At 36.4% G+C, this 24,556-nt stretch overlaps 1 protein-coding gene across 1 annotated transcript in view; it reads right to left on the bottom strand.

The window, feature by feature from the left end:
• ANXA10 (annexin A10) overlaps positions 1 to 24,556 on the bottom strand; it is a 76,042-nt gene that overhangs the window by 2,220 nt on the left and 49,266 nt on the right. The window contains exons 4-11 of the mRNA XM_066387862.1: positions 15,954 to 16,067; positions 14,284 to 14,374; positions 12,829 to 12,908; positions 6,419 to 6,472; positions 6,226 to 6,319; positions 5,042 to 5,137; positions 3,112 to 3,170; positions 871 to 993 (exon numbers count right to left, since the gene is read on the bottom strand). Of these exons, the coding sequence (XP_066243959.1) occupies positions 871 to 993; positions 3,112 to 3,170; positions 5,042 to 5,137; positions 6,226 to 6,319; positions 6,419 to 6,472; positions 12,829 to 12,908; positions 14,284 to 14,374; positions 15,954 to 16,067 (711 nt within the window). The remainder of the gene's footprint in view (positions 1 to 870; positions 994 to 3,111; positions 3,171 to 5,041; positions 5,138 to 6,225; positions 6,320 to 6,418; positions 6,473 to 12,828; positions 12,909 to 14,283; positions 14,375 to 15,953; positions 16,068 to 24,556) is intronic.

Raw genomic sequence — 24,556 nt, 5'->3', positions numbered from 1 at the left:
TTTTTGTGGTCTTTTGGTATCTGGGTTGTCGAGTTGCTTCTGGATTATTCTTTCAATTAAAAAGTCATTCATGCAATTGAAATTTTCAATGAAACAAATGTGAACAAGCTAGGTATATGTGAAATGGGAGTTAAAGTATATTCTCAGGGCTCCTAGCTTGGTTTGATGCTCCGCTTGGTGATTTCTGAAAATTCTTTATAACTTTTTGTAAAAGGAATCGAGCATTTTCATTTTCTATTGCATGCCTAAAACTACATAGGACATTCTATATATTCTGATAATTCTTCACTAGTTTTTATCAAAATCTCGAGGAAAGTTTAGACATCGCAGAATGATAAAACTGACTTGTTTACTTCTGAATCATTGCTTCTTAGTTCTTCAAGGGCTAAAGGGGTAGGAGTGTATAGAATTTTACGGAACTGTCAGTATTAAATTTCTCTAACTTACCATTTGTGGGATTTGATTGGCTGCCTGCCTTCCTTTCTGACAATATGAAAGGACAGCTGAACTGACCTAAGAAACCTCTTCACGCTTTATGTGGTCTTGTTGCAAAATGTATTTCTTTAAATGCTGATCATACTTCAGAATGTAGCTTGTAAAACACCTTACACAATTAGGGAATGAATGTTTTACTTGAACACATCAATGATTTTTGCTTAGAACCCATGAAAGAGGAATGAGATCTGAAGGGGTTCCCTCAGTTAGCACTGCTGAGGCAGTAAGGGCTGTCTAAGGTACTAAAGTCAATTATCCCTGTCAATTTAGTTAACTTTTTAGGCTCTAAGATGAGGTTATTTCAATGAAAGCTCTTATTTCAGTTTCAAAAAGGACAAACTATGGGTGAAAATAAGTCACATGCGTGAGACTTACCTTGATATCATGAAATAGGGATTTTCCATATCTCTCTCTGTACTGCTTCCTTATGGTCATCAGGTCTATTTCACTTCTTGCAATTAGAATCCTGATTAAAGTTTTATTATGGAAACCAAAGTCCTAAAAGATACACAAAAGGGAAGGAAAAAAATATTTGAGAAAACAGTACCTTGCAGTTATTCTGACTAAAATAGACTCATCCTCTTTTCTGTATCCCTGAAACACAGGCAGCGCCATCCGGGAGTGCCCATGTCAGATTCGAGAGTTACCTCTGCCTCCCTCTCTCTTGCGTACAGACACAATCAAGCTCTCCCTATTTGACCTCTTCATCTCTCATTTCCAGTGTCACTATCTTGATCACCCTGAGTCTGTAGTTGTCAGCCTTGTCACCTTTCACACACTACATTATAAAATGCAAATCTGATCATATTCTCTTTCTAGGTAAAAATTCTTCTTGGCCAGTGGGGCCGGGGCAGTGGGGGGGGGGGGGGGACCAGGTGGGAGGAGATTCCGAACCCTGTTAGATGACTGTTGATATGACTAATGCAACAATTACATTTTTATTTTGTTGTCTGTTTGTTATTGAAAATTATAAAAATATCAATTCCAGGTACTTGAAACATTTACTGATTTAAACCCAAATACTGAAAAATACAAAACAACGTTTTGTGTACTAGCTTCAGAAAGGAGACTTTTCCAAATTGTAAGTTGTCTCTTCAGATGGAGTAATGGTGACATCCAGTGGCCAGTAAGTATAAAATAATATTTGATGTCTGAATGTTTTAGGTGCAGACCCACTAACAAGCCTTTCCTAATTTGAGTTGAATAAATGAATGATCTAACCAAATTTCTGCATTTAACTCATTTATTATTCATGTAATGTCCACTGGAAAAAAGCGCAGAAATTTTCTTTGGTTAGAGGTGATGAAAACATTTTTATCAATAGTTTACATTTTAGGGCCTCATCAACAATTTAATTACTTGAATATACACTCTCTCTCTTTAATTTCAAACTATTTGAGGGTACACACACCTTACTTTTTACATTGCAACACACACAGCATGGGTAGTTTTATTTACTATTAGAATAAGTAGCACTCATTTTGGCATAAATAGAATCAGAGTAATTGTGGTTGGGTTCCCATGGTCACTCACCGGCGAAACTTTATTCTATTTTTGGAGAAGAAAACTGTTGAAATCATCTAATAGCATTTCCCAATACACCATTTTATATACTTTTTAAATCAAATCAATATTTTCTGCTTGGAAATATAATAGAATAAACAGTGAGCACTTGATCTCCCTCTGTGTCTGATGATAAATAGGTTCTTGTATATAAAAACAAAAATTACTTTTTACACAAGATATGTAGCAGAAATATTCTTGACAATTAGCATGTTATCCTAGCATGGTGGCTATTTTTAAGAAGTTTGCTAAAATTTCTTTGAGGATAAAACACTTTAATGATTAAAATTGTTTTACAGGTGAATTGTTTTTTAATAATTTTCATTGTGTTTTAAAGGCTATGACATATGTATAATGATTTGTATCAGACCATTTCTTTTTCTAAATGTTTCATGCACATGATGGATAAGGTGTGAATTGTCTCAGGCATTGAAGTATTTGTTTCTTTAAAAATGCGTGCACCAAAGGATGTGAGATTAGCTACTAGCTCACTAAACTATGAGAAACATTCTCATATAATTACAAAAATAGCTTTAGAGTTTACCGCTGTCTAGCTATCTCATTTAAAGTATTATTTTTAAAATACAATTTTATGTTTAAAAATAACCTCTGATATTATTTTGTGTTTTTAAACTTTAAGAATGTAGCAATCTCTTACCGAGGGTATGTAACATTTTGGCATTTTCTGCTTGACATCATATGTCTTGTACTTACTTGCATGAGTATAGGTAGGGGTCTTTAGCAAGATACAAAAGCATCTGGATTGTCTAGTTTGTTCAGTTCCTAAGAAATGCTAAAGCACATGGAGGTGACAAGCCACAAGGAATCATACTTGTTATCTTCCTCAATTTGATACAGAAAGCAGAGCATTATTACCTGATAGGACTCATTTGCTGTATATTTTTCACCAGAGCATATTTTCTTTTAAATGTGTATATTTGCATACAAACTTAAAAATGAAAATCAATATTTAAAAATGGAAGTAAAACTAGTTCTTTAAGGAAGTAGACATGGTTTCCAGAGAAATTATAAAAATATGTGGGTCATACTTACATGGACTGCAGTATACAGTCTATAAGCAAAATAGGCTGGTTTGTCTCGAACACAGAGAACTACAGAATATCAGAGAGAGAAGAAAAGTTTGAGAGTAACAATATATATTTTCTTCAATATTTGAGAAACAATGAGCACACTTTTTTTCTGTTATAATCTTAGAAAGGCCTCTGTGAGGTCTATGTAGAATCTCTCATTATATAAATACATTGCCTTAAAATTTCAACATTTAGATGAGTGGTAAAACCATAACCAATAAAAAAATATAAAGAAATAATATTATAATGATTAATTCAGATTTCCATTTATCTCAATTTCTTGGAACTCTCTTATTTTCTTCATAAAATATATCCTCTTTATCTGAAAGTTAAATAAAGAGAATGAAAGAGACCCAGTTTACCACCACTGTTATAGATTTTTATTACTGTACAATTCAATGTGACATAGTCCCATGCACTTCATCTTCCCAAACACTATTTTTAGAGTCTGTGTAGACTTGTGAATTGTTCTGAGGTCTCATTTTCTTAAGAAGAAAATGTCTGGACAAAAACTGGTCTATACCAATGTTGGAAGTCATCTAATCAAAACCATGATGGAATATTAGTGCCTTAAGACGAGCACTTCCATTACTTTGCTGCTGTTGTTTTACTGTCCCATCTGCAGTGCCTAAATCAATGACCAGAATAGTAAATACTCAATAAATGTTTATTGAGTGAATGAATGAAGCAGGTAAGTTGTTTCCTGTTATTTCTAATGTCTGCTATTACCTGTCTCATGACTACCACTTTGTTGGTGGCTATAGTATAGTGGAAAGGGTGCTATCTTGACATTCAGATGACATGAGTTCTAATCATAGTTCTCATTTTGTTGCTAATTAGTTGATGGACTTTGTAGTAGTCATTTAACCTCCTCAGGTTTTGTTTGTAAAGTTGGGAGATTTGATGTATGTGATATATGGAAATATTAAATTATGTTGAGAATATGATAAACTATATGCACCTTAGAAAATAAACAGACAAATATGCTTACTTTGTATACTGTTTTTAGGGACTTCATAGAACCCACCAAACCCTTTTTATGGAACCCTAGCTTAGCACTCCTTAAAATTTCATCTCTCAGCTTTCATGCCCATGTATGTCTATCCCAGTCTAGGGATAGAAAAACCAAAACATTCATTTGTTCTGAAAAGAAAGTGAATACCTGATGTATGCCTCCTATGGGCAACACATCACAATGACCCCTCATTTGTAGTGCTTGCAATGAGTGCTATCAAGTCAAGTCGCAGCACAACACAAAGCAAGGCATGGGTAGTTAACAGTAGCTTTTATAGATAGCTACCATTTTTTCCCCCTTTGTGTAGGGATGCTTTCTTTTAGGAAGAAGCAGCAGATATGTTTCTCTCACAGTAGCCTGTAGAAATCACTACTAATATAACAGCTTGGTAAATAAGTTTACTATAAGTTTTCTTATAGTAAAACTTACCCCTAAAGACAAATTTATTAGAGATGGTAACAAAACATTCTTTTCCTGGTGGAGAAAAGAAACCCATATTGCTAGCATGTATCTGCTTTTTAACAAGAGAATAGTAGTCAGTATATATAAAATGAGTTTAAAGGTGTGAGATCCCAAATATTTGAGAGAGAGAAAGAAAGAGAGCAGCTGAGAATCCTATGTTTCCTAGTGTGAAAATTGAATCAGCTATTACGGAAGGGTGTGCATTCATTCAATTTATCAGGTTGTTAGCTTAGTGCATTTTATCAGTAGCTGATGCACTTTTCCTCTGTAAAGTTAACATCCCTTTTAAACAATCAAATTCAAGAGAAAGTGACTTAATCAAGAGTTTACTCATCCATCTTTAATATAATCAGAGCCAATCGGCATTTGTTGTGTTATAAAAGGTCTGCTGTACACCAAATATATTATTACTTACCTATTGCAACTAGCAGCTCTTTAAAATATCCATCATAACATTCATTAATGGCTTCTACTATGTCTTGCCCAGAAATATTTTGAAATTCCTGGAAAACTTTAACAAATTGATATAATTCAATAGAAATATTATAAAATTATAAATCTGATAAATTTAAATTACAAATATTGATTATTTTGCTATACATACTAAAGATAAATAAAGTTTAGGGGTGGGAGTTGGGTTTAAGTACACAATCTTTTAGCAATTTTTATAAATTTTTGTATGTTTCATATATGTAAAAAACCAATAGAATTATTTCTGAATAAGAGAAACAGAAAGGTACAGCAGTTTGGGGAAAAATCAAAATGCAAACTAATATGAGTGCACCTCTAAGACCAAAATGGCAGCTTCACATAAATCATGATGTCAGTACAGTAATAACAATCGTGACTCACAATAGACTGATTAAGCTATGTTCATTATATTCTTTGCAGGAGAACTTATAGTATGCCTTAGCTAATACATTTGAGTAAGTTCTCCACCAAAAACAGAGATAGTGGTTTTTTGTTTTGTTTTGTTTTGTTTTTCTGAAGCTGGAAACGGGGAGAGACAGACAGACTCCCGCATAAGCCCGACCGGGATCCACCCGGCACGCCCACCAGAGGCGATGCTCTGCCCCTCCCGGGCGTCGCTCTGCCGCGACCAGAGCCACTCTAGCACCTGGGGCAGAGGCCAAGGAGCCATCCCCAGCGCCCGGGCCATCTTTGCTCCCATGGAGCCTCGCTGCCAGAGGTGGAGAGAGACAGAGAGGAAGGAGAGGGGGAGGGGTGGAGAGGCAGATGGGCGCCTCTCCTGTGTGCCCTGGCCGGGAATCGAACCCGGGACTTCTGCACGCCAGGCCGACGCTCTACCACTGAGCCAACAGGCCAGGGCCAAACAGAGATAGTTTTTAAAGGTTCAGTATTTAAAGGTTACAGTCAGTTATTGGAAAAATTAAAATTATAGGATGGTTTATTCCTTAGTAATGTCATTAGATGAGACAGATCTGTATAAACATAATTCAAATCAGTACCTTTGAGATAACTTTCTTCTAATTACATGTAACATCCTCCCCCACCCCCATTTTTTCTAATTAACTACATGCTTTCTATCATATAATCAGTTAAGTACCAAAAAAACCCAAAAACCTGATTGATAATTACCCAGCCACAGATGTTGATAACTCTTGTTGCACAGGATCATTTGTAGCATGGTTTTGTGTTCCCCTGTCTTCTGCTGACAGGCTTCCCACAGGACCTGAAACATCCATCATACGTGCAGGGACTAGCACCATAGCCTCCCCAGAGCAGTTTAGCAAAGGTCATGTATAGTCATTTTGAGGCTGGTTCTATTTACCATCGCATCCTGAGCAGCCATAGCCGGGTCCGCATACCCTTCCTCTCTGCTTCCCTGTAAAATAAACACAGGTTTTCCTTTGTAGCTGTTCTTAACTGACAACTCATCTAGAATTATTGGGACAAAAACCTCTGAACCACAAAACACAGTGGTAATTCCTGTCATTATTTAGAGTTAGTCTTCTATTTCTTAAATATGTTATGAAATATCTTTTTAAAATGTGGGTTCTTTTTGTTCTTTGCAGCAATGGGAATATTTCAAAGATGTTGCAATGTTTTTCACTTTTTCAACTTTCTGTGCAGTATCTTCTTCCCCAGCAAAAAGAGCATCCGCAGCCTGGCGGTGGGGGGAAGACGTGGGATATAACGTTGTTTGAGTGAAAATGTACAAAGAATGGGTTAATATTTGGTCTCTAACTATGTGTAGGATGTAAATGGATATATGTAACAATAAAATAATCATGAAACCTAGGATTTATGGAGTGATTATATTTTATATATTTGTTTCATCCCCATTGCTTCATCATATAAAGCAGTGTTTTTCAACTGCCTGTCTGTGGTCCCATCTGCCAGAAATTTTGTGTCTGTCTGCAAAAGAGTTAACCACCCTGATGCTGTATGAAGATTATAGACCCAATTTCTGCTCCTATTATCTTTTCAAACTCTGGAAAGGGCCACATTGCTATGACACAGTATGATTGGGCTGAGGGAAGTGCTGAATATACCTCTCTTGAATTCATCTTAATACCCAAGTCACATGAATAGGTTCCAAATTTCTTATGTGCTCCCGATGAACTGTCATGCTAGCTGAGAAACTGGCTAGGGAGCTTGGCAGATGGAATCGTTTAGGACTATTGCAGGCACAGATAGTACCAGAAGCCAAGGGCTTACATGGTAGACCACATTGGCTGGAACTGTGTGAGACACAGCTAGATGTCAGGAGCATTCTTCAGTTCCAGTGAAAGCAAAGTTGAGGCTGAAAGTTATTTGGCTCTAACCAAATGGAGACAAAATATAAAACAAATTCACCAGCTGTATGGTTTGACAGTGGGCACTGAGAAACAGTCATATTCTGGACATCTACACCTCAGATGCTCCATGCCCAGAGTTCTATAGCAGAGATGAACAGGATGCAGAGAATATCTTGGTGACCTGAGGACAATGTCGCTCTCCTGATGACAGCTCATAAAACACACACACCTTCCCACCAAGTGCCTTCTTAGAAGGAGAGAGGAGGGCCAGAAATTAGACACTTGAGTATTTATTAACTCAATAAACGTATATGTGAAAATAACCATGTACCCAAATTGTTTCACATATTGTATGGATTAAATTTGCTATATTAGATTAAATATTAGGGTTTTTTTTTCCCTTGCTAACCACAAGTTTAAGGCATATGAGAAAGATTGATTTATTTGTAGTGAAAATTTCTTGTCTGCAACTTTTTAGCTCTGGAAATTTAATATTTTTAATCATAATTCAGAAATTATTGTTTATCAGAGGGCTACAGCTAAGAAAAAAATTGACATGACTATCAGACACATTTTCTTCTGATCCATTTCATTTGCTTAAAATATCAGGTGACTAAGAACACACAAATGCAATTCTTATTTTTAAAATCTATCTATTTATGTATATAAATAACTATGCTTTATACATATATGAGCAAGGGATAGAAGATAACATTTAGAGTGAAAATTGTATTGAGTGGTAGGATTATGGGTGCTGTTTTATTTTTAAATTATGGAACTGTTGAGATTTAGGGACCTTAGTGATTGTATATTTTTTGCCCCTTGAAGATAAAAAGATATATGGGTTTATAGATACTAAATTAACCAAGTTCTGATTGTTAGAGAAGGATGATTATTCTATTTCAATGTTATTTCTATTCCTTGGGTTTGGCTACTAAACTCTGCCTAAAAAAACCCTCATTATTTTAAGACAATCTCCTCTGGTCGCTCTCCTATGCTTTTAATTTACACAAAGCAAGAAATGGCTTTGTGTAAATTTAATGGATATATACCATTTATTTAATAACATAAACTGATCATGGTAATTCTTAATCTTCATCTTAATTGACCTAATCGAGAACTTGAAACGATTATTCACTCTCTCCTTCCTGCTGTACATTCATCACTGGGCTTCCAGGATCATGAACTCTCTTTTTTATTCTTTCTACTTCATTGGCTAGTCCTTCTCAGTCTTGTGTATTGTTTTTTCTTCTCCTTTTTAATCTCTGATTATTAGAAAGTTATAGGATTCATTGTTTGGTCCTGTTCTTGTCTGTACCTACCACCCTTCCCCTGTTCATCTTAACCATGCACTTGGCTTTACACCATTCTTGTTCTCCTAATGAACTTCAATTAAACTAGATAACTAAGTAAACATGCACCCTTGGAAAGTTTCTCAGAAATATTTAAGAATTTTATGCAGTTCTGTATATCGAACATTTTTCTTGAAAGATAAGATTTTTGGACATTTAACTCGAAGTGGTGCCTATCTGTTTACTCCTTGGTGCAGTTGATTGCCGAGAGCACTCTAAGCAGACTGCTAGAGCAAAAGGATGTGAATAAGTAAGTTTGTGATTAAGCTTTTCCCACCAAGGCAGAGTCAAGCTGGTTTTGTCATCTAAAAAGCCTAAGATAGCAGCATTCATATGAGTAATTGATGTAAATGCCAGAAAAATGGCATAAATGAGTGCAGAACTTGGATTAGGGGCAAAATAAAAATGTGAAAGGAAGAAATAAGGTGGATTAAAATATAACTGAACGTATTTAAAGTAGGCAGGCTTGACTACAGATGATCGCCGAAAGGTTTTGGCAATAACATCCCCTGAGGCCTCACTGCGCAAGTCTGAGAAACTGTCAGGAGCCAAGACAGCCACGACGCGGAAGCCGCATCCAGTTGGGTAGTTTCTATTCTTTTTCTTTGTATCATCTCCAGTGTGATTTGCACATATTGATTAATTAACCTCTGACTCATTTTTCATTATTCAGTAGATAACTAGATCTCCCATAAATCTTGTTTAATAAAAGCACACGGGAAATGTTGTGAGCCAGTGAAATGATTGGCATCCGTTTTCAATAAGAATGCGTTCTGGCTGAGTCGTTACCTTATTAGAAATAGCCCTGTAGGAAAATACTCGATAGATTAAGTGAAAGATCTTCTCTCCCAGAAAATGTGACAGTAATTTTCAGCACTTTCCATTTCATGAACACTTTAAGGACCCAGTGCTCTCATTCCCTTGATCTCTGTCAATTTACCAAAAGAGGTGTGTATTAATTTTCACGGTGTGAAAAAGTTGAAAGCCATGGACAGTCTTCCCTTTGATTTTTGAAAGTAACCCAGCACAGGGAGATAAAGAATGTAATGATAACAACTGAAGACATTTAGACTATTTGTACTAGGAAGGCACTGAGAGAAGAATGGATTCACATCCCTTAATTTACAGAGTGAATGTCTCTAATCTGAATCACAGAAAGGTTAAATGATAAATCCAAGAACATACACCTGAATTATAACAGAGTCAAAGGAAACAGATATAAAAAACCATACTATGTTGTTTTACAGAGACGATGGATGGATGGATGTATAGATAGATAGATAGATAGATAGATAGATAGATAGATAGATAGATAGATAGATAGATAGATAGATAGACAGATAGATCCACAGACAAACAGACAAGGACAGAGAGTTTAAAAATCCCATCTAGAGAGTGTAAGAGATTTGGTTACACTGCAGCAACCTTCAGGCCACAAACCCCTTTAGTAAGGAATTCCATTTTCTTTTTGTAAAATATGTACACAGATTGTCTCTGAGATGGTGGACCCCACAGACAGTGGTCAGAAGAAGGGATGGGCTTTTTCAGTTTCCTAATTCATATCTTCTTCCAGTCTTCTCAACTTACTGATCCAAATCCTAAATCAGGAGGTCCCAACTGAAGAGCCAATAATGTAGAAGTCAGAGTCAATGAAAGAGCTTGAACATATTTAAAATAAATTATACATTTTGCTAAGAAGTATGAAGTACCAAGGAAATTTTGACTTCTGAAAAAAACATATTAAGAGATTTTATGTGAAGATCCACCTTTTTATATGTTTTACTTCTATTTTCTATTATGAGTAAAGCAATTTCTATTACATATGTATTATTTTATACATTTCAAATGTGTTTTAAAATTTAAGGGAAATGTGAAACTGTATAAGTATATAATTTTTAAGTAAAGATTCTGATAAAATGTAGGTCTCTATTTACCCTCATTTTGATATTCTATGTTGATAGAAAAACTTTATTATACTAAAAAGCTATTTCAAGGTAACACACACACATATACCACTTAAGTTCAAATTTTAGAAATTGAACTTAATAAGTTATAGTCTATCTTATTTAGTCAAAATACAAATTAGGTGAAACCCAGTCATGAAATAAATTGTTGTGTGTTATTTTCAAATGTGTGTCTGTACAGATTACCATTATATACATACTTACAAATACCTATACTCACCAATACACTCTATCAATAATAAAGCATTATTATTTAATTTCATGAAAAAAGAACTGCAATTATGAATAAGATTGGTTGCCCTATTATTACATCAAAGGAAAATACTATTTCTATTGGGTTTTTTTTTACCTTCTTTACTTTCTCTCACGTCAAATTTTTAGAAGTATGTTTTTTTTTCCTGCAATATAAGACTATTTGCTCTGTGAAGATACATTGTGATCCTGATTCTCAGATATCAGTTACTTTTAGGTGCTGTATAGCTCAACCTTTAAAGAGGCGCTGAGATTCCAAGAGGTTATTTGTATATTGGTCATTGATATTTTACCAAAGAGAAGTAGAACTGGCATGGAATCAAACTGGGTTGGAGGTGAATTAAAATGAACAATGGAGGTATAGTGTACTAAAGTCCATTTTCATATTAGCCCTCTCATGCAGCAGCTGTGTAATGTTGGGCAAACTAACATTTCTGGGCTTCAATTTCCTCATCTCTCCAAGGAAGAGATATAGCCAGTTAGGTTTCCTGTTATCTCTATTCCTTGGGTTTGGTTCTATTCCTTTGGGTTCCCTGGGAAGGTGATTCGGAGCTGGAGAGAACATGCTCTTGTTTATTTTACAATGTGCTTGGGTTCAACACCGATCAAAGAAAGAAGCAGAATTGGGCAGAAGAAGCTGAACTCTGATATAGTCCTACAAGAATGCTAAGTAATCCTCATGAAAGACACTTTTTCCTATTAGACAACTTATATTTTTCCTTAGTAATTATAATAAATTTCTATTTGGATACTAATGTAAATAAAAACTTGTTTGACATCAGAATGCAGCTCATAAATTTACAATGAGATTATTAGCTTTACTCTTCTATTAGTAATAACACATATACCAACATGAATTTCTGACTGAATACTGTTGTTTTAATTTATATTACATAACATCATTACTTGAAAATAAAAAATAATGACTCATCTAAATGGAGAGACTGTTTTAATTATAATTAATCTTATGACATTTAAAAGAGAGCATTCATTTGACAAGTAAGATTATTTTAAAATATTAAAATTATAAAAAAACCAAACTATCTATTCGCCACTGATATTACAATCCTAGATTTAGAATCCTCAGAAAAGAATTTGGTTAATTGAGATTGGTGATATGAGCAAGTTCTGAATTATGCAGTTAAACCATGCAGCTCTAAAGCAAATAATCAAAACTAAACACACAAGAAAATTCTTAATTTTGTTTTTTTTAAATTAAATTTTTAAATTTAATTTGCTTAGTACTAGGCTGCTTTTTAGCACTTACAGGAATTTGAAGGAATCCACTCAGTGCAAGTTACCATTCTTCTCTAGTTGGAACAGGATCTACTTGGCCTCCTTCCCAACAACTCTTTTGTACATTTTTATCACTAATTCAAAACTGACAATAACTTATGCACACACACACACAAACACCCCCACACAGACACACAGACAAAAATTAAAAATCTATGCTTCCAAGTAATGAATGGAATTGTTAGTTTGTGCTCTAATCGGGCTAATATATTTATCCCTTTTTTCAATTAAATCATACAAAATATGTGTAAAGTACAGTGTCAAGTTCTTAATCATATTAAACACACACTAAAGGAAATTATGCCACCTGTCTTTGATTTGACATATGAATCCACCCCAAATGAGGAAGATAGCAAAATAACATAGAAAGTATACTATTTATATTTATTTGTCTCTATACTCAACTCATGTTTCTGTTTCTATAGTGATATGAATTGACTTGGTATTCAGTAAGTGTTATTATATAGAATTTACTGTTAAATTGATGTGAAATGGAGTTTTCTGCTTTGTTTTTTGAACATGAAACGTATCTATTTTTTAATAGTGCACAATGGTGTGAGTTTTTGAGTATCATACCTGGACCAAATTCATGAGAGTATCTCTGAAGTGTCCTGAGGTCTCTGAATAAATGTCTTCTTGAAGGTTACTGCTGTATTCTGGGTAAAAAAACATCCATGTTAAAGGTCTGAGTTATTATAGAACCAAACACTACTTCCTCAGTTGAGAGTGGAAAGTACAGGAAATATAATCAATCCGTTGGTATTTCTTTGTCTTGTACTACCTTCTACTCAGAGGAAGCCAATAATCACTTCACCAAAGAAATCTGACACATAACAGCAACATAAGCATGGCTCTGTTTTCTTAAAAAATATTATCTTCATTCCACAATTGAAACACAACATTGGAAGTCATTTCACATTCTCTAATTCTCAAAATTTAGAATTATGGATTATGTTTCCATAGACTGCTGTTTAGCACAGAGTTTTCCCAAGTGCTTTCTCTCACTTTAATATTTTAACTGAAGGGTCAGACTTAATTTCACTTGGGAAAGTCTTGTTTTTGTTCAAAGGCAATATAGCAGACTGTCTGGAACATTTGGTTGACATTCGATATCACATAATACATTGTGCATTAAATCTTTTTGAAAATGAAAATAGTTAACCTTTCTACTTTTAAAATGTGTACAAATCTGATTTTGAAGTAGATTACAGTGATTATGAAATTTATATGAAATGAAGTAGTGACCCATATTTGTACAACTGGCTGAACAGTTACTGCATTTTGCTTTATTTTGTCTACGTACCTGGTCTCTCCTGGTTAAGAGACAAAATGTTCCCTAAACCACTGTGCAGGGCACCTTTTTGTCTTTTTTTTTTTTTCTTTTTTCTGAAGCTGGAAACAGGGAGAGACAGTCAGACAGACTCCCGCATGCGCCCGACCGGGATCCACCCGGCACGCCCACCATGGGGCGACGCTCTGCCCACCAGGGGGCGATGCTCTGCCCATCCTGGGCGTTGCCATGTTGGGACCAGAGCCACTCTAGCGCCTGGGGCAGAGGCCAAGGAGCCATCCCCAGCGCCCGGGCCATCATTTGCTCCAATGGAGCCTTGGCTGCGGGAGGGGAAGAGAGAGACAGAGAGGAAAGCGCGGCAGAGGGGTGGAGAAGCAAATGGGCGCTTCTCCTGTATGCCCTGGCCGGGAATCGAACCCGGGTCCTCCGCACGCTAGGCCGACGCTCTACCGCTGAGCCAACCGGCCAGGGCTTACCTTTTTGTCTTAATGTAAACATTCACCTCATGGAAACTTAATTATTTTCCTGGAAAATTTGGTTAGTTTGATTGTCAAAGGAATTGTTTAATTTTTAATACCCTAATCATCGATTTTATTTAATGAATTAATTGCTTTTGAATAAGTGATATTTCAAATAGAACTTTCTTAGAAAGTCTTTTAAAATATATAAATGAATATTATTTGTGTTACTTGAAAAATATAAAGTTTATATGTGTGTAAAATATATGTCTATTTCCTTACGCAAACAGTAGGCTTCTCGCATTTGAAAAATTTCTCCATTTGTTCTAGAAGCTAATATATCAATGAGGCAATTCTCTTCAGTGCCTGCTCCCTGGAAAGACAGAAAGAGAGAAATATGAAGGCATTTGTATTGGGAACGGTAGTGCCCTTTCTATAATATAAATGGATACAGCATTTCAGGAGTTCTGAGAGGTGGCAGAGGCCAAAGACGTGTGTTTGGGCTCAAGATAAGCCCGATTCAGTTCTGACTCTGCTATGTACCAGCTGTTTGATCCCGAGAAGAGGATATTACTTGAAATCTGTTCATTCATTTAGAATAAAACAACATGGACATTTCTAAATCATGTGGAAAAAGGTGTTTAAACAATGCTCATGACACTGATTTAATGCTGCTCAAATATATCAGTTCTTCAGCAAGCTGAAACCAGAACCTGGGTCTCTTAATTTCCCAGGGATGTTTAGGGACGTCTCCCTGCCTTTTCCTAGATTGTACTATTTTGTATTATTTGCCTAAACATTTGAATTGGGTACTTTCCATGGTCCCTCACAGCCAAATGCATGTATAGGGTGGGGCAAAAGTAGGTTTACAGTTGTTTGTATAGAAAATAAAACAATAGTTAATAAATAATAATATAAGAATAAACTTTCATGTACCCACAACTATAAACTTACTTTTGTCCCACCCTGTATTCTTCTCTGATAGTACTTTTAAAGACAGCACATCTTTTTACAGACAAGCTTCAGAAATCCTTATGATTCTATGAGTTATAGTTAAAATATTAATTTCATCAATACAGTAGCATGACTTTTTTCTTTTAGTTTTTAATCGCATAATTTTGCAAGAGGAACTGACACATGCAACTGCAGTTGAAATTTATATGAATTTTACACAATGACTATTATCTACAAATATGCGATGGACAGAATTCAGGTTCCCTTAATTCTTTTTTTCCTTTCCTCTTTCCCGTAGCACATCATTCACAGATTGTGCTAATCTGTCATTGGCAGGTGTTATATTGGAATGATTTCAACAGTTCTGTAGGTGTTTAATATCAACATTTGGAAAGATGTAAAAAAGCCTTTTTTGCCCCTCATTTTTACCCCAAAAAATCTCTAACAAAAATGTAGTCAATTTAATTCATAGAAATTACTGTGAGAAAGAAGATTCTAATCCTTTGGTAGTAAAATTTAGCTACATCTGAGCAGTAGCTTTTGTAAAGGACTTACTTAAGATCACAAAAATATGCAAGTAAAGATGTCAGCTATATTTGCCATCTGGTTCAGTATCCTATTTTCAATAAATGAGCCAGATTTTCACAAATCATTTAAAGAGGTTCACATAACATAACATTTCTCCCTTAATATATGAATACATACTGGGGAGAGACAATTCTGAATACATCCCTGAAATGTACTCCTTTTTCCTTTTGGTAGCTCCGCTGGGTGAGTGAGTCTGAATTGGTACAACTAAGGAAGAGGCTAATCCCAGCCAGTGGGCTCTTCTAACAGGGTCACTTCTGTTGACTACAGTATTTCCATTGTTTCATCTTTGTTCAGATATTCTCTCCCTGATCACATGTAGCAACATCACGCTAGAGAAGGTAGTTTCTTCTCTACCAAAATATGGACCTGTACCTGTTAACAGGAATATTTTTGCATCAGACCACTACCTTCATGGCATGCCAGAGTTCGTGAGCATCATAAGACGGTGGTGAGTACATGAGGCCAACTATGACATCTTTGAAGTGATCTGAAAGCCTCTCCTTCAAGTCACCAATCAGGTCCTATGAAGGGAAAAGTAAATACTTTTATTGTATCAGTTACCAACTTTACAAAAGAAACAGAATGATTACAGAGAGCCTTCTAGCAAAATTTCCTTTTCAGTGTCATTTAACATAACAAGAAGTGTGGTTTTGATACATGGATTACTAGAGATGGTGTGCTTGCGGCAATTAAAATGATTGATGTAATCACATCTCTCCAGCAGACGTCACCTATCTGGACATTCTAGTCATATAAACAAGGAACAATATTCTTTTTCTAATCTCAAACCCAACCCTCTTTGCACCTCATTATGAAAATAAAACTTGAAACCTAAAACCATTTTAGCTCAGAGTTCTTAGTTTTCTTGTGTTAAAGAAATGGAACATTAGTCCTTAAATAAAATATGCATTTTATTTTATTATTATAGCAGTTTCCCTTAGCAGTGGGGTGCCTGGTTCTACTATTGCCAAAAAGCCTGTGTAAATGATTTAAATACTCTTAGAACGTTCCTCAAATAGCTACATTAATACACGTACTGAAGATATTGAAGTTAAACACATACAGAAAAACAAGCATGCTGAATTTTACTCCTTGGATGGCATATAGAAAAGTATGAAATTGATCATTTTATTTTGGCTTTTTTTTTTAGTGTATAACAGGTATTTAAAACATATTCAATTAATCTTAGTAAGGTTACAAAGATATCTGTTTAAAATTTATCATTTCTTGCTAAAATGTATTAAGTATATTCAATAATATTTTAACATATGCAAAATTTTAGTTCTGAGGAGATTTAATGATAGAATTCAAATGGAAAATACCAGTTAGGCATAATAAACTTTAATACAATAAAAACAAAATGGTTATAATTTTTTACTTAGTATAATCTGACAGCAATTCTCCTATAATGTGATTTTCTCTTTCAGCAAATAAAAGCATTCATCCACTTGATGGGAATTCATAATACTGAGAATATGTTGAATTTCTGCTAGGGTTTATCTGATTAATTTAATGACCAATTATGTCCAGAGTTGTGTCAGGTAATTTGAGTTCATATAAAAGCATAAAATCTCTATTTTTATTTATTTATTTGTTTGTTTGTTTGTTTGGTGACAGAGACAGAGAGAGACAGATAGGGACAGACAGGAAGGGAGAGAGATGAGAAGCATCAATTCTTCGTGGCGGCTCCTTAGTTGTTCATTGATTGCTTTTTCATATGTGCCTTGGGGGGGGGGCTACAGCAGACTAAGTGACCCCTTGCTCAAGCCAGTGATCTTGGGCTCAAGCTGATGAGCCTTGCTCAAATCAGATCAGCCTGCTCTCAAGCTGGTGACCTTGGGATTTCAAACCTGGGTCCTCTGCATCTGAGTCCGATGCTCTATCCACTGTGCCACCACCTGGTCAGGCAAAATCTCCATTTTTATGGAGCTATGTTCTATTTAACTCCCTTATTATTTGCCAGTGACTTTTTCTAATTCGTTTACCAAATATTAGTTGTGAAGCTGATATTATGAGCCAGGCACGCTTCAAGGTATTGGGGCTATAGCAATAAATAAAACAGATATGAAGATAGGAACTTGTAAAGCTAATATTCTCATATCCACCAAGCTCAATGAATATTTTTTGAATGAAAGGTTGTAGTTACTCAACAGATATTTATTGAAACTTTTCCCAGACATGGTGGTAAATGAGGGAGAAATACAATCTCTGCTTGCAAGGAGATTCACATCCCACAAACCCAGAGGTAGCATACGTAAAAATGTGAGCTGATATACTTTCTAAGGCTTTCAATATAATTTCCACATAAGATCCTAGAGCAGTAGTACAAGATAGCTTAAAGAATTCAGATACGAGATCAGAACTGATTTATAAGATTAGGGACAAAGGACAAGTAGCATTGTGACAGGAGATAGAGAAGCCATTGCAATGGTTCATCTTGTGTCAATGTGACATTTTATGTGTCAATCTTTGACCTACCTATTTGGTCAAATATTATTCTAGATGTTTCTGTAAAGGTGGTTTTTAAATGAGATTGACATGTAAATCAATCTTTTGAGTAAAGCAAATTATTCTCCACAAAGCGGTGGGCCTCATTCAGTCATTTAAAGGCCTGAATAGAAACAGACTGACCACCTCCCTCCCTCCCTCCCCCCACCGCCAACACACACACAAACCAGAAGGGAATTCTGCCAGACTATGATTAGAACTAAAGTGTAAATCCTCCTCAAGCATACTGGCCAGGAGTGCAGATTTTGAAGTTTCTGGTCTCTGCAGTCAATGTGAGCTAATTCTTTAAAATCTCTCTCTCTCTCTCTATTTGTATGCATGATAGATATAGATAGATACAATTCCTTTCTCTATTCTAATAGGGAAAGAAATATTGAGTTTTTTTGTTGTTGTTTGTTTGTTTGTTTTTTGGTGTGTGTAAGGATGGGTAGGAACAGGATGGCCTGGGAGCTCTGAACACCAAGAGTGGCTCAGATAATGGAGAAGCAGCCCCCAATTCACTCTTCCCAGCAGAAGTCTGATCTTATGGGACCTCCCGCCACCTCAGGAGTTCTATGGAACTACAGGTGATTCCTGTCATGAGAAACACCTGGGTGACTCTGTGAGGCGGCCCGGTGTCTTGGACTCTTTCATAAAGAGTCTGGCACACATCGCCTTCCAAGCAAATATGTAGACAGATGAATGCACATATGACCTGTACACCATCAAAGCAGGTAAGTCAGTTGGTAAGGAGAAGTGTCGAGTCAGAGATAATCCCATGTCAGTGTGCCTGCATCTGTGGTGTGACGAAGTCAGTCTAAGGAGAGTGAAAGATCCACGTGGAGAGAAGATGGAGGTTAAATTAGGCTTATAGCGCAGGGCTGTGTGGTGATTGTGGATCTCTGCTCCTGTGGCTTTTGGTGACAAAGAATCTCTAAGCCTGTGTTCCATTCATTCACCGAATGATGGCTTCTTGAAATGCTAATTTGCTCAATATGCATCACTAAGAGTTATGGAACTTAGTATTAGATATTTTAACTTTAAACTTTTACACTTTCAAAATGGGATATCTCTTAGAAGATGTGTGCCCTTAGAAATATTTTCTTAAATTATTTCTAGCTAGTTATTTTATTGTTTTAAAAGTCTAGGATACAACACCTATTTCTTTTTTTAATGTACCTTTCCATGTTAAAAAAAATTAAGCTATTTAAAAGGAATCAGAAGTCTTCTAATTTAATTTTTAGCATTTTCTTTAAACTACTATACTGTAGAAAAATTATACACCCCTCCATTAATATTAGTAATGTTTGTTACTAATATTACTCCATTAATAAAGTAATGTTTCTTCAATCGGGCTGGGGATTGGACAATGTGAGAAGTTTAGATGAGAGAAAGAGTTTGTAAAGTTATTGATGAATTTAACATCATATCCTGTTCGGAGGTGGGACGCTTGTTCCTTTACTCAAACTGAACATTACTGAAGTGGCAAAAACAGTATATACAGACTTAAAACAATAATCTAGTATGTATTATTTAAGACCATAAAGAGACTCTTAAGAGCAGTGCATTGAGACTCATAGAGTTATAAAAATTCATAAAAGAAAGCTACTTTTAATAAAATGAGGGTTCATGGAAAATGTAGATATGTGCTAAACCTTGAAAGATGAGGTGGGATTTATTTAGACAAAGGCATAGGAGATATCAACAATAGACAATGTGCCTGACCAGGCGGTGGCACAGTGAATAGAGCATCCACCTGGGATGCTGAGGACCCAGGTTTGAAGCCTGAGGTCACCAGCTTGAGTGCAGTATCATCAGGCTTAAGCACGGGGTTGCCAGCTTGAGTGTGGGATCATAAGCATGACCCCAAGGTCACTGGCTTGAGCGAGGGGTCATTGGCTCAGCTGGAGACCCTTGGTCAAGGCACATATGAGAAAGCAACCAATGAACAACTAAAGTGCCACAATGATGAGTTGATGCTTCTCATCTTTTTCTCTCCCTGTCTGTCTGTGCCGCTCTCTCTCTCTCTCTCTCTCTCTCTCTCTCTCTCTCTAATCAAAAAAATAGTAGACAATATATAAAGACAAAGAAAGCACTGGTCTGGGTAGAGTAAAATGTGCATATGAATGGATAGGCTAGCTTTAAATAAGCGGTTGAATTGATTTGAAATCTAAATGTTTTAAAGGAGACTGTGAATGTCAGTTATTTTTCTGTCCCTTTTAGATCAGAGTGGGAAGACCCTGATAATGGAAATTCAAGCAGGTCAGACAAAGGAGTGTGATGATTATAATAACCACTAATATTTATTACTCACTGGCTGTCAAGCAGAATTCAGAGTATTAGAATAGCTGTAATTATTCATTACAACAACCCTATCGATTAGGAATTATAATCATCCCATTGTATAGGTGAGGACTGTGGCACATAGAGCTTAAGTACAAGTTTCTTATAAATCAACAAGGAAGTGATGGAGCCTGGGTTTTAAATCAAGCATTTGGCCCTTCTAATCTTTTTTTTAAAATGCTATGTAGGCCATAGGAAGCCACTAGTCATATATTAACAAGGTAATGAACATAACATACAGGTGGTGAATGTAGCATTTATGGACATTTAAATTTAGCGGCAGTGCTCTGAATGTTTAAAGGCAAATAGATTAATCATAGTAATTGGCAGATGGGAAGGTAGAAACATTAGGATTATTCTCTGTTGGGAAGATAAAATATATTATGCTCACTTTGTTAAAGATGGCACTGCCCACATGGAAGCCCGTAGCCCAGGTGATGATATTAGCTGCCCTTTCTGCTTGGGATGGGCGTGATTATATTAATGTGTGTTAGGGGTGGGCTGTGGGCAGGCAGTATCCTTGTAGCCTGGGGCTTGGTTTTGGGACTAAGCCTTTCTCACCCTTTGATGTGGGGTGGTGCACTCTTATGAGGAATCCCATTATGCCTCAGATAAGTGACTTTGTATCAGAGACTTCCTTGTTTGTATATTGGATTAAAGGTTTTGATTTCTATACTATAAAGTGGGGCAGACCTGGAGCTTGCTCTCTCTCAGTTCCTGAGATTAGCATTAGAGGAGAGAGCAGAGAGGAAAGCAAAGAAAGGCCACGTGGAGAAGGCCAGGAGAGGCAGCCAGGATGGTGGAGTGCTGAAGGAGAAGCCAGTTAGTGCAGTTTGTGCAGGAGAAGGAGATGGGGAACAGAGGTGAATAAGGCTGGTGAGCTAGAAACCTTTGATTCTAGGAAACTCGGATAAGTCAGTAGCTTTGTGAGCACTGAATGAGTGGGTTTTGGAACCCAGTGTGTGTTTTTACTTGCCCACCGGGTGCAAGCTAGGATTAAAGATGATGGCCCACCAGTTTTTGACTCTGTTGTTTCATTACCGACTGTCCGCATCTAATAATGCGAAGCTATATGTAAATGGCCATGGTGGTGGCTCCTGGCCTTACATCTCTCACTTATGATCCCTCCTCCAATTCCAAGTGAAGTTGATTATTTCTTTGCCAGCATTGCTCTATCTTCTCATTTTTTACACTAGATTTTAATGACCATATTATTTTCATTTATTTCTCCCAAAAGTCTATCAGGATGTGGATTTTCTCATACATTTTCCTTAATTTATCACTTAGCTCCAGAACCGTACAGAATATACAAAATGTGTGGAGTATAAAGTATATATAACATATCAATAAATGTATAAACAAGTGGGCCCTGGCCGGTTGGCTCAGCGGTAGAGCGTCGGCCTGGTGTGTGGGGGACCCGGGTTTGATTCCCGGCCAGGGCACATAGGAGAAGCACCCATTTGCTTCTCCACCCCCCCTCCTTCCTCTCTGTCTCTCTCTTCCCCTCCAGCAGCCAAGGCTCCATTGGAGCAAGGATGGCCCGGGCGCTGGGGATGGCTCCTTGGCCTCTGCCCCAGGCGCTAGAGTGGCTCTGGTCTCGGCAGAGCGTAGCCCCTGGTGGGCGTGCCGCATGGATCCCGGTCGGGCGCATGCGGGAGTCTGTTTGACTGTCTCTCCCCATTTCCAGCTTAAGAAAAATACAAAAAAAAATGTATAAACAAGTGAAAGAATAAACAAATGTATGTGGAAAGAGAAAAACCTTAATTTACTGATTATATTGATTATATTGAAAGGAAAAAGAAAATGTTCAAAATGAAGACTCCTTGGGCATTGTAAATGCCTTTTCTTTATTCTTTAGACACATTTCTTTGATCACTGTTCCTCCCAAATATTTATAATATCTTCATTTATTTTGTATACTAATACTGAACACCTCTGTATACATATATTCTACTGTAGATTGAGATTAGTAGTGCCAGTAGATGGCGCTGGTATATTTTTGTTTTGTAACTCAGGTGTATGTCTGTGTATACATATGTGGCTATGGGTAAACTGATATTATGAAAGGTTGCGATGAAATTATATAATTTCAGTGAAAGAAGAGGTATCAGATATATCATCTAATGCCAGTTTCTGGGGGCAGAGTGTTTAGGTTTGAATCCTGGCTGTGCAAAGTACAGCTGTGGGATTGTACTAAGTAACCTACTTAGGTTACTTAACCTCTTTGTGTCCACTCCCTATCTGTAAAGTGAAAATAATAGCAGCACCTTCCTCAGAGCCTTAATCTAAGTATAAAAATATTCAACTTAGGTGAAAATTTTAAATATATTCTGGCACTTGTTAGGCACTCAAAAAGGTCTCCCCCCACAAAAAAAAATTAAGTAGTTTGCTACAGATCAAAAATGGCTAATACTATATCACCCTGTCTCTCCACTCTTCTGTCCTTCTCTCTATCTCAATCTTTCTTTCCACCTCAGAAGTTTTATATTATATTTCTCACAATTTTTACATTACCCAATTCTCTGTAATTTTATTATCTCTAACTTATAAATACATCCAGAAACTTATGACTTTCTTACCCCTTTTATTGCTACACCCCTTGTCCAGGCCAGTACTTATTATATTAATGTGGTCGTGTTTACCACTCTTCCATAGTAAAGTAGTAGCCTCCAGTGAGTCTCCCTTGTGACCTGTACCCTACACTCTCCCCGCAACACATCTGACGATGTGATCCCATAAAAATACAAAATCAGGTCAGTTTCCTCTCCTTGAAATGCCCTTCCCCATTTTAAATTCCAGGATAAACTAGAACTTTTGTTGTGTAGTTGATCTCAAGATAAAGAAAACTCATCAGGTGTTTTAGTCCATGTGGATGTTCAAGTTCTTACCATGGTTCACAAATTTCAGGACATGTTCTTGGTTACTTCTCTGCCCTCACTCCTCTTCTTACTATTCTTGCTTCTGATTTCTCTCCTCCACCTACAGCAGGCTTCTTACTGATTCTGGAACAGCAGGCCTGCTCCCATCTCGGGGTCTTTGCTTTTGCCCTTCTCTCTTCCTTGAATGTTCTTTCTCTAAATATTCAAATGGCTCCTCTCTCCCTGCCTTCTCCCTGAAGCCTGCCTTGGTTATACTACTTATATTACATCTGGTCCCCCAACACTTCCTATATTTCTCACCAGGTGTCTATTTTTTCTTATAGCCTTATTATCTTCTAACACAACTATTTTACTAAATCTTTATTTGTTTTTCCTAGGTAGAATGTAAGCTACATCATGGCAGGGCTTTTGGTCTGATTTATTCATGGCTCTTTCATGGCCCATAGAACTGTGCCTGCTACACAGAAAACACAAAAAATTCATATAAAATGAATAAATGATGACCACTTGTAATTTAATTCAACCATTATTTGTTTGAAATCATTCTTGGCTATTCAAAGACAAACAAAACAATTATATTTAGTGGAAGGTGCAGAAACACAGAAATTATAAATTCCCTGCAATGCCCAAAAGGCTCAGTGCTACAGCAGTAAAAATAGTATGATATTATCTGGACATTGAGCAGAAGATATTACTTTCAGCTGGAAAGATAAATATTGAATGATATGTTTAAATAGCTAAACTTTGCAAGTTGAAAGAGGAGCCTTCAAATAGAATCTCTAATTAGAGTCTTAAGTTCTCACTTGGAGTTATATAAATAGCTTTGCAGAGGCAACCTTTGGAGTGTGACTTTCCCCAGCCTGACCGCCTCTGCTTTCTTGTTTGCTGAAGACTTGCCTTAAAGGGACTCTGTGGGAATCACAGCTTGGCCTTGCATTAAGCTAATGAGTACTTGCTTTTCAAATTGAGCTAATGAAACTGCAGATTACCCCTGATGCAGCTCTTCTGACCACTCCATTCAAACTGAGAGTAAAATGGTAGTCTCCTTCTTGTTCCTCTTTCCCTTATCTAAGTATGTTTACTAGGGGCAAGAAGTAGAAGGAAGACCAATGTTTTTTTGTGTCAGGATATGCTCAAGGGAACAGTGTTTAGATTTATATGCTTTCAATTTTTATGCCTTTTTCTATTATCATAAAAATAATAACTTGCTATTTAAATACTTGATGATGTAGACCCATACAAAGTGTAACTTAAAATGTGTCTTAATTCTACCCATCCCAATATTTATTGTGTAAATACTT

This window comes from Saccopteryx leptura, chromosome 1 (genome assembly GCF_036850995.1).
Source record: "Saccopteryx leptura isolate mSacLep1 chromosome 1, mSacLep1_pri_phased_curated, whole genome shotgun sequence".
NCBI classification, from domain to species: domain Eukaryota; kingdom Metazoa; phylum Chordata; class Mammalia; order Chiroptera; family Emballonuridae; genus Saccopteryx; species Saccopteryx leptura.
The sequence above is the reverse complement of the archived record's forward strand: the minus strand, read 5'-3'. Positions and strand labels throughout refer to the sequence as shown.